Here is an 11,452-nt window from a genome sequence, read left to right as displayed (position 1 = left end):
GTGAAGCACTGGGACAGGTTGCCCAGAGCAGCTGCGGATGCCCCATCCCTGGCAGTGTTCAAGGCCAGGCTGGATGAGGCTTTGAGCAACCTGACTTAGTGGAAGGTGTCCCTGCCCATGGCAGGGGGGTTGGAACTAGATGGGCTTTAAGGTCCTTTTCAACCTAAACCATTCTATGATTCTGTGTTGAACTGGAAAGGAGTGCTCAGTGATTAGGGCATTAGCCTCGGGCAGGCTGACTGCATTCAGCTCCCTGCTTTGACATTGCTTGCTTGTCTGTCTTAGCATGGACAAAAGACAAAGGGTGCAGTTGTATTCATACTCTCCCATCAATAGAGAGTTATAGGTGCCTTCAGATGAAAATCCCTCCAATTGTGCCTCTCCATCTCCTCTGACTATCCCGGCAGCCTTGATGTATAGTTTCAGTGCCTAACTTGGAGAAATAAAGTTAGGTGACATGAATTCCAGTCTGTCTCTGGGCCCCAGTCCTATATGCTTTCTTACCTCACATGGGCTGTTTAAGGCTAAACAGATGAAAAGTGACGAGATGCTCAGCAGCTATATTCAGGCAGCATGTTTCTAGCTGATCTTACTGAGTGCCCTTGCTTCATGCAAGTCATGTCATTTCACTGTAGTCAGTGCGATGGGTTTGACCAGAGGCAAAGCCAGAACATGGCTGATAACATGCCCTTTGGTGCAATTAACAGGCAAGCTGTATCCCTTTCTTTTGTGGGCTGATAACCTTTTGGTGGAAGGATTCAGCAAGACAGGTTGGTGGACACCACCTGTACCTCTGAATTTTTCATCCAGGTGATCAGCCAGATCTCCCTCTCGAGATATGGATGCAGCTCTGGGGACTGCTTTGGGGATAGGTTGGGTGCTTATAATGTTCAGAACAATGCACTGAAATATATTCACACGCTAATGAAGATGGATAGCTGAATACCTTTACTTGAAGAGTGGAATGGATTCATTGATTATATCAAAGCTTTGACTTACTTGATTTGGTTTTTGTTCTGAAACCTACTAGACGGAGTGAAAATGGATTCCCATATGCTCCCAAAGACTGATGGTTTTGATAGATCCAAGATCGCGTGAGAACAAGAATTTGTGACCTAAGTGACTCTCAGGATTGTGACAGCAGGCTATTAGAGCAGCAGTAATTGTTCTGATTGAAACACTGCTTTTCTACCTTACAGGGGAGCAAGGGAACTTTGGAAAAGTGAATTCCAAAAATCTGGGCCTTCCCTATGACTACTCTTCAGTGATGCACTATGGCGCGTAAGTTGTTTTTTGAGGTGTCTTTTCAAAGGAGCAAACAGCTTTCAGATCTGCTTAGATCTAGGAAGAAGGAATTGCTCTGTGCAGGGAATGATTTTTGCTGTTCACTTAAAATTGAGTGAATGGACATAATTAAGGATGAGTATACTTTCTTTGTCAGTGGGATGCCTGGAAAACAGAGTTGATATGGATAGAAGAAAACATTAGAACAATGTTTTCTTTCACTCCACTCCTGTCTCTTACCAGAGGCCTTTGACATGGCTAAGGTCCAAAGTCTAGCTCTGAGTCACTGATCTAAACCAGTTCTGAAGTCCAAATGATTTCATTAATGTAGTAACAGCTGAACACAGACAACACTATTTAGGTATGGAGAGAAGAAATAAGGAATTTTTTTATATCATCAATTAGTTGTGTGCTGCCTCATATTCATCTGGGAACACTGTCTAAAGCTGCATTTTAGTCCATAATGTGAAAACCTGTATCAGGTACCTTCTCCTTTATTTCCACTACCAAGTAACAATTTCTGAATGAAACCGTGAAATAAAACTTGTCTAGCAGGAGGCAGGAAATTGCAGACAGCAAATAAGCAATTAGTAACTGAGACAGGACTACCCCTGCTCCTCTGCCTCTGGAACCATGAAGGTGGGATTCAGTTTATTGAGCTGGGACATGGGTGAAAGCTCTCCTCGCGCAGGACAGTGCAGCAGCAGCTTCTTGTTTCTTGCTTTCCCCTGCCGCACACAAAATGGCTGCCATGCTGGTCCTCGTTAGGGAAGACTAACTGGTCTCAGAGAAGCTTCTTGCCCTTTTCCATCGAAATTCTACGCAAGTGGCACATGAATATGATTATGCAGTTAGAGAACCTCACTGTTTAAGAGAAGTGATCTATAAATGGGATTTCTCTATTTCTACAGGTATGATTTCTCCAGCGCTCCAGGGAAAGCAACTATTGTGCCAGTTCCTGACTCCTCTATACCCATTGGACAGAGAGAAGGGCTGAGTAACTTGGATGTCGCTAAAATCAACAAGCTCTACAAGTGCAGTAAGTACTGTAGATAGCCGACATGTGAATCCTTACACAGCTGATGTCTGTAGGCACTGTAGGACATCCCCCAAAGGAACTCAGCCTGCAGTCCTTTCAATGCATCTCTCCCTCACCCTACAAGAGGACTGGTATGGGTGTGGAAACAGACCTGTCCCTGTGCCAAGATGCTGCCTTCTTGGAAGGGTTAATTTACTTTAAATAAATCACTGTCATTCTGAGTTAACCTCACCTAGCCCCTGCTCTTTGACCCATCAGAGAAGTAAACCATGCTTGCCACCTCCTGAAATTTCTCATTTCAGGAAAGCTCTGAGGGTTGCACAGCATATAAGCTATCCTCAGCCATGATCATAGCTTAGTCTCATCTACATTAGTAGTGCAATTGTCTACTTCCCTGCCCCGTCCATGTCTTGACTCATCACTGTGGTGTCTATAGGTCTAGAAATACCTAGCATTCCTCTGTAGCAGGAACTCTTCAGCTGAGATGCACAAAATGCAGGTAAAACACCAGATGTGCTCCTGCAATGCGTGAGTTTTGCCTCGACTCCTAGTACATAGGCTAATTGATTTAGACAATATTTGACTTTTCTGAGATGTTATTCATTTAGTTTCCACCTAAACAGTAAGAAATATTAACACAGTCTAAATATTAGTGTACCAAATTCTGCTCCGAGTTGTGTTAGAAGTTAATTAAACAAACATGAGCAATTAGTGGGAATCGGTATTCCTTCAGTGGGATAGTTAGGTAGAGTTATCATTGCTGAGAGTGGTTCCTCCCTAATACTTAACTGCAGATAAAACAAGTTTACAATTTTAGTGTCTGTCATGGTGTCAAAGATAGTGATAAGTATTTAATGATGCTTATTCTTGATAGTGGGGCTGGGAATGAACCACTTAATACTGTTATGATACAATTTCGTAGTTAGGTCTGTGTGTTTTGGAAGAAAAGGGCTAATTTCTTTAAAAAGGAGAAAAACTCAGGCATGAAAAAAAAGGACAAAAATGTCCAGTTGTCTCAAAGTAGGGAGCAAGAGAAAAACATCATAAATTCATATGTTCAGGTATCATATATTCATATTTTCTAATTTGGGGAGTTACACATAGTGCAATAATTGAAAACTACGTGTGTAAAGACAGAAGACAGCTGAGATCAGACTTTGTATACCAGTCAGTAGGTCTGTAGCTTGACTTCAGTGCTCTTTGTCGTTGTCCCCCAGTGACTACTGCTCTTTGCTTTGACAGAATCTAGTTTTCAAGCTTGATTTTTGCAAAGACCTATGAATACATGTGCATTTGCTGATGGGAGTTGATGTACTGATGCCATTGAAACTACTGTGATTGATGCTAAGGAAATTCAAGACAGATACAGGCCTTCTTTACTAAACAAATATCTGTGAATGAAGACCTACTCTATTTAAAAAAACATTACTGCCTGAAGCAAATAAGTACCTTAATTAGCTTTATTTCACTCCCAGGTTTTGAATAGCTTTTACACTAGGAACATCAACACAATTATAAGCATTATAATTAATTTTCCTTTTACAAGCTTGACTGATGCAGATGGTTGGAGAGATGTGTTAGGAGCTTGTTGAAGACTCTTGCGCAGTTTTCATTCTCTTCAACTGTTCGGTTCTTCCCTCCAGATTGCTGTAGCTCTGTGCTGCGTAAATCCAAAGGCTCATTCTCCTCTGTCAATTATCCGTTCCCATACCCAAACAACAGCAACTGCCTATGGTTGATCCGCATCCGCCGAAGTAAGGTAATTTTTATTAGGAGAAAAAAGGTTTGAACCACAGTGTCAAGGCTACACAGCATTATTTCATTATTATGACTACCCTCTGGGAGTCATTTCTGTGAACCAAGACATTTATTTTGTTATGCAGTGAATGAAAAGACTCAACAATTTTCATAAGACTTATTAAGACTTATTAGATGCATTATTTAATTTGATTTTTATCCAGTTAAGTTTGGATGGCTTTTCAAAGACAAGTAATAGTCAAGCATCAATCACTGGGCTCAGTAGCAGGGTAGCTAGGTGAAATTCTATGCTCTTCTTACACATGTGCTGGTATGCAGTGAAAGTAAAATTTCAATGATACATGGATAGTAAAATGAATATGAAGTCCTAGTTCATAAGAATTAGATGGTTTGAATCATTCACTGTGTTTAGCGTTAACCCCACACCTGTTTTCTCATTTCTCAAGATTTTCCTGCAGTTTGAGGCTTTTGATCTCCAACGCACCTCAGACTGTTCTTCTGACTATGTAAAAATTTACAACGGAAACAGCAAGACTTCCCCTGTCTTGCTGGACAAATACTGCGGGAGGGGGCCACTGCCCTCCTTAGTGGTGTCTGGATCGACAGTGCTGGTAGAGTTTGCGAGTGATGAGAGCATTACAGCCACAGGATTCAGAGCCTCCTACAGCCGGGGTATGAACTCATCTTTACAGAGCTTGGAGAGGAGCATTAATAGCATTTGTCCGACAGAACGGGAAATATTGGACATGTACTCCAGAGTGGGTTTTTCTGTGTTTTTCTTTACACTTGCACAGCAATTGCTAATGTAGAAAGTGAGGCAACGATGGAGCTGAAGGTTATCAGGAAACACAAAATGGGAATTTGCATGGGTTGCATGTTAGCAATCCTAAGAACCTACTCACATTCTTCTGAGACCCTCTGCTAGACATCTTCACATCTTTACAACGTCTTTAAATAAAAACAATGCAATGACTGTAACTAATAGGAGCGATGCAGCCAAGGAGCACAACTTGACAAAAATCTCAACAAATGAGATCTAAACCCATTGTCTGGGCAATATGTTATTCAAGGTTTTGTGACATTCTATGCAACGGGGGAGATACTAAACTTAGACTTTCTGAATTAAAGGCTTCTGTTATATGAAGCACAATGCTGCCTGTAATCAGGTGAGGAGTGTCTGTTGTATGAACATACAAATGCATTATGGACTCCTAGATAAAACTCTGCTGTGCTGCAACATGCTGTCAGTTAGAAGGCAGTAGCCAATAATTTCACTGTCTTATTTCAGCTCAAAGTGCAAACTTTTTAAAAGCATAAATTAGTCTGAGAAATTTTTACTCCTTTTGCTTTAGTCTTGATGAATTTATTTCTAGATAGCATTAGATTTAGCTTGATAATGCAATCTCGAATACTTGAGCTAATTCTTTTCTGAAAGTGCAGTAAGTTGGTACCATTATAATGCGATGCCAATGTGGTAACACTCAATTGTAAAGACAGATATAGCTTTAGATGCAGTTGATTCCTGTCTTCCAAAGGTTATTTAGCAGCCATCTTTGTAGTTTCTTCAGTACAACTGCTGATACAAATACTAAGCAAAGAAAGTATTTCAGCAGTAGATTTTCATGGTAGCACACTTTTCTTGGCTAGAAGAACGAATACAGTAGAGGGTAAGCAAGCTCACTTCTACTGCCAAAATACTCTTGTTAATGTGCCTTTCCCTGTTTCTCTCCTTTACTCCTTAGTGAATTGCGGAGATACTTTCAGAGGCTCAAATGGAGTCATCACCTCTCCAAACTACCCCAATAAATACCCGAAAAACCAAGCATGCTTCTGGGTTATCAGCTCTCCAGTAGGATACAAGGTAAGGCACAGATGAATTCACCTGTGGGTTTCATCAGTGCTCTCTAATGGAATCTTTTTTTTGTCTTGGAGAATAACTGTAATGTCACTTTTTGAGCAGGCATTCTCAGAGTAAAAATCTGAACACAAAATCCAGTTTAAGAACTTAGGTTGGATCTTAGTGTCTGAGGTGTCAGCAAGGGAAAACCTTTACACATGTGTGAACTCATGAATTTAGCTTGTACCAGTAGGCTTTGTTCAGAACAATCCCTAGGTAAGGGCTCCCACTAGAAAACTGAAACATTGCACAGGTGTTGAGTTTATATTTCTCTAGAGAAAAGAATTTCAAGTGTACAAGATCAATCTTGTCCCCTTGGTCTCCTTCCAATCCAAATGCTGATGAACTAAGGAAATAATTTACTACTAATTTGCATGACAATACGGGATCAGGATGTGGTGAAAACACAATTTAAAAAGTGCCTGCACTTCAGGAATTTAGACTACTTGTGCTTGCTACATACAAAGGGTAAGAGAAAAGGATATTACCTGGAAGCAAAGTGCTTTGGTTGTATTTTCTCCAGGTATCTCTCAAAATGTTATCCTTTGAGCTGGAAGACAGTGACAGATGCATCTATGACTACTTGCTCATACACGATGGAAGCCGACCTACATCACCTGCAGTTGGCCCTTACTGTGGGACAGAGAAGGTTGCAGACTTTACTTCCACTGGGAACTTTGTGCTGGTTGAGTTTCACAGTGATATAGTTTGGGAGTTGCCTGGATTCGTGATGAGTTATACATTCAGTAGGTAGTACTATACAGATGGGAGTTGGAAAACACAGAATGAAAGTAAGAGACCAGCTAGGCACAGGTAAAAGTCAAGATGCCACCAATTTCAGCCAAAAATACAGCTCCCTGATACCTTTAACAAGCCTGAAGCTTGATCTCTTAGTCGTAGGTCTACTGTGGTGTAATTTGCATGGTGAATTATGGACAAAAATGTTCCTGCCCATGGGATGCTTCTGCCTGAGACTGTAAGCTTTCGGTTGTAGTACTCTCATTGCTGGTGTCGCTTGGCAAAATAGGACTGAAACTGTGTCAGCAGATTTTCAAGAATTTAGAGTGTTAGAAACTCTGTCCATAAAAAAGTTCAGGATATGGCTATGTAGCAACTTCAGCCTGTTTTCTGACAGATGTTATTACCCAGCCCAAATGTGCATTCAGTATGCATAGAGAAAACCTGTGGTCACAGGTCTGTTTATGCTTTGAAGCCAAGCTCGCTTACGCAGTTCATATAGACAACCTTAGCACAGCCTGGAAATCACCGCTTTACACTAAAGATGCAAAGTGGGTTGTTTATACAGCATCTCAGCTCAAAGAATTGCACTACTCCTGCGAGATGAACCAGGTCAGCGTTAAGCAAAGAAACGATCAAGAGTGAAAGGAGCAAGCAGTGAGGGAGAGGGAATGGAGCGAAGCACATGTTGTTGCCACTATGCTGTGGCCTGAGTCAGGTATTGAAATTGTCCCTGGGGTGTTAACAAAGTGGTTTTTGAAAATGAAGCCTGAAAAACTAATGCAAAGTCCATTGAATGTAAATGGAACCAGTAACTTTGGAAAACATATTAGGTGTGAAGTACCTTGTGTGTAGAGAGAGAGAAAGGATATCACCACTGTAGACAGCTAACACTTTGCCTTGATGTATTCAGAACTATATGCCAATGACGAACTGGAAGATGCCAAAATGTAATAAATTTCCTGCTGCAGTCATACCTCTGTGAAGAAGACCATGTAGAAAAAGCCAATTTGCTTTCCTGGTACTAGAAAGGCAGCCAAGAAAATTTTTAATTATGCTGACTTTTGGGTTTTTTTGGTTTTTTTTAAGGATCTGTAATGTCTTCTTTTTTAAGCAGTGGTTAATTTTCACCCTCAGAGGAATGATAATTGGTAAGTTGTGGACATCAGGATTTAGAGCTTGCTTGCTTCATGTTGGGAGAGTACATGCAGGCAACAAATACCTGTGGTTCTTTGGAAGCTCCTGTCTTCTGGCTATAGAAGTATTCCTTAATTTAATTTGGCTCACTATTTAGATTGGCACCTTCTTTGGACGATGTAACAATTTCAGCAGCATGAGAGAAAGTTAAAGTCTATTTCCATTTTTAACCTCAACTTCAGATTGTGCAAAAGCTAATTCTTCTCCCTGAGTCTGAGGAGGTTCATGGAGGTGCAAAAGTAATAACCCCGTGACAACTGCTATTGTATACAAAGATGGATGAGTCTGTATTCTAAACACACGGTGCTGGACAGCTTTGTAACTTGAGTATTACTTTAGATTCCCTTCCCATGGCCTGATGTGGGGCTCTACGTAGGTCCCATGTCTTAGAAGTTCACCCATTATTTGGTAAAGGAGTATGAACAACATGTTGAAAGAGCAATGTACTGCATATATGAATATTAGTGTTGCAACTTGTCCCTAGAGCTATGGTTTTAGGTAGGTGTCTCAGATGTAGTCACGTGACTTGAATCAGGGTCCTTTATTCATAAGCAAGCCCTTCCTGCAGGCAAGTTGTTAGCCCTAAGGGCACCCTTTAGTCTGGTTAAAACTCTAATCTCACGTGTTTTGAAAACATGAATTCAAGAGTAAAGACGCATTCCTCAGCATACAGACAGGGTGAAATGCAATGTGGTTAATAAGTTCTTCCTTTCATAGGAAAGGCTTTTCAGTCCTTGTGAGATCCAAAGGTTCTGCTTTTTGTGAGTTCTGATAGTGGTCCTTGTCAATGCTTTTCTTTAGGGATATGCAGGTTAGCTGGAGCTTCCATACATGCTCCAAACCACCTCCTGTCCCTCTGCAGATACCAAAACCTTCAGCTTTCCTCTAATTATTGCTAACATCTCTGGTTTCCTGCCAGCAGTCTCCACTTCCGTTAGATAATACTCACCTATAAATCTGTGGCCCACCAAAGAGGTAAATACAAGACGCAAAACATCCTGATGAATAGCATCCTTCTTGTAATGACTGATTCTCATTTCCACCCAGTTAGTTGCGAATCTTAAGTGGAGAAGCTATAGCATTCACAAGCCCTGCTAAGAGCTTAGGTGTACCATGTAAGGGGACTTGCATCTTACAGACAACCATCCTCCCACAACCAGCATTGCCCATATATAATAATCATTTCTAAGCTTGGTCTTAACATTCATATTCTGACATACATGAATGAGGAGTGATCAGCCAACAGACCTAACGGATGCATCATGGACTGCTAGATAAAATTCTGTTTCAAACAGACTGGATTCAAATACCAACAGAGAAGGATTTTGAGATGTTCTGATGCAAGTTCAGCATTCACTTAACTATCACAGGTATTCACTTAACTGAGGTATCAGTGAGTGATGAATATATGTATGTGTATTCCTGTATGTACATACCTCACAAACAGTATTACTTTAATTGTGTACCAAACCAGATCTGTGCTAAGAGACTGGTTCCACAAGCCTCTGTGTGTGTCAGTCCATGTATTCCAATCTCACCTGCTCTGGGACTGGTCAGGTTCCTATATGGAAGGCAAATCAGGGCCTTCAAGGGGTTCTCTGTAAGAACTGTAACAGAGTTCTATCAAAACCAAAAAGAAGCTGCAGGAAAAAAACAGCCTGGAATAAAGCACGAAGAAACACACAAAAAAATGTACTACTCATAGGTCTTTTTTTTGTGTGTTTAATTTGAAACACATTTCCCTTACATAAGTAAATAACTGCGGTTGAGACGCCTGCTTGCACAGCTAGAAGCCCAATGCCTGACAGAAAATAAGGGCAGCTTTTGGCACGCTGACTGTACGGTTGGTTGCCCATCTAGAAGAACCGAAGGAGCCTAGCGAACCAGCAGGACTACTGAAACGCAGTTTTAAATTTCGCTGCGGGTGATTATCTGCCCTTTTTGTCACACTGAACTGCAAGGAGAAACAGGCAGACAGCCACATCTTGAATTCATTTTTTTCAGAGCAGAAGTTTTTCTTCTAGATGCATTTTGTTACAGTAATCAAGGCCCAAGATGATCAAGGACAACTCTCATACACTGGGGCACAGTTTCACGGGAAGTTAGAGTAGAAGACAGTATTTGCAGCTATAACTAGGTAGTACAGAGAACGTACAACTCCCTGATCAAGCACTGCGTTTGGCAAGGACACGCGAACCAAAGACTACTTAATCTCTCCTACGCTTCAAACAGCAATTGAAAACTTTACGTGCTAAGTGGTCACATAGGAGTTCAATAATCCAAGTTCCCTTTCTCATGGGAAACCTCTGCAGGCAAAAGGAGAAATAAAGCAAAGCTGCTGCTGTGCAGCTGCCAAACGGGTTTCTGGTGCAGGAGCTGGACGAACTGCGGGGGCCGGGCCCCATCTGGTGGACACGGTCCGGGGAATGCAAAGATGCCTCCTTCTTCTCCAGCCACGGCGGAGCGAGACCACCTTCTGCCCTGGCCCCGACTCACTTCCATCCCGCGCGTTCGGCGGCGGCGTTTCTGAAGAGGCGAGTTCCATTTCTTGCTGCATCCTTCTTTGGGGGTTCTTTGGGTCGCTGCTAGTGTTTTTTTATTAAAGAGCAGCACTCCAAATTACACCTGTCAGTCGGTAACGTTCAGATGGAAATTTCCTCTTTTTCTCATGTCTCAATAGCAAAGACATCAAATGAACTCTTCTTTTTGGGTAAATTCTGGTTTATGTTTGTCTCGATTCCCTGCTTTATGTACGTGGAATTTCCAGGTGGTCTCCAATAGCTGGACAGGTGGGAAGTTTAATTCCAGGTTTTATCCAGTTGTCTGTAATGTTCTTTAGCATCAAAAAAAAAAACCACCAAACCCCAACCTCTCCTGAAGGTTTGAGAGGGGAAAACCACTTTTCTCCCGTTGAATTAAGCTTTGTTCAGGTATTAGCAAGTGTTGAATAGACCAGTCGGTTTCCTAATTTAATGATGTAGGTCTCTACAGCGTGAACTTCTCCATTAAACTGGAAAGAATGCAAAACGTAATTGCAAACCCACACAATTAACAAGATGACTCATGGGACCAACGGTACCTGGAACGAGACTTCGGTAACCTTTCTTTCTACAAACACCGGAGGACACTGACTTCTGAAGGCACGCCAACAAACGCCGGCACAAGGATCGGCTGGGGTAAGGGGAGTTTTGCAGTTCCTGGTCTCAACGCTCTGCTGAACACGGATCTCAGCACAGGTTTAAGACCAAAAAAAACCCAAAAACCAAAAAACCCCAACCACCAGAGTAACTTGAGCACAACCCTGTCAGCATTAGGAAATACACACTTTTAACACCCAGCGACAGCTGATGGGCAAAACTGCAACACCCTGCTAACTCCGGCTGCTGTACGGCAGCACGGCGCGCATCGGCGCGGGATGTGCGGATCTGTTGGAAACAATCGCTCAAGTACGCAACGGGAAACCGGTGAAACCCCCAGCTTGCCGGTTCTCCCTCTCGCACCGCAAACCGCAATGCCCTCCGTTATCGTGGTACAACCCC

General features: G+C 42.0%; 1 protein-coding gene across 1 annotated transcript; it reads left to right on the top strand.

Annotated features, from left to right (window-relative positions):
* Positions 1-1,144: 1,144 nt before the first annotated feature.
* LOC104504957 (embryonic protein UVS.2-like) lies at positions 1,145-11,442 on the top strand (the record flags this gene model as incomplete). Its single annotated transcript, XM_010159923.1, has 9 exons — positions 1,145-1,281; positions 2,196-2,323; positions 3,967-4,082; positions 4,528-4,753; positions 5,824-5,942; positions 6,502-6,724; positions 7,192-7,328; positions 10,287-10,447; positions 11,308-11,442. Coding segments are annotated over 9 exons (1,382 nt in total), but the record flags the coding sequence as incomplete, so codon positions are not given.
* Positions 11,443-11,452: the final 10 nt, after the last annotated feature.

Source organism: Eurypyga helias, unplaced genomic scaffold (genome assembly GCF_000690775.1).
Source record: "Eurypyga helias isolate BGI_N326 unplaced genomic scaffold, ASM69077v1 scaffold46329, whole genome shotgun sequence".
Lineage (NCBI taxonomy): Eukaryota > Metazoa > Chordata > Aves > Eurypygiformes > Eurypygidae > Eurypyga > Eurypyga helias.
This window is presented reverse-complemented; position numbering and strand designations above follow the sequence as displayed.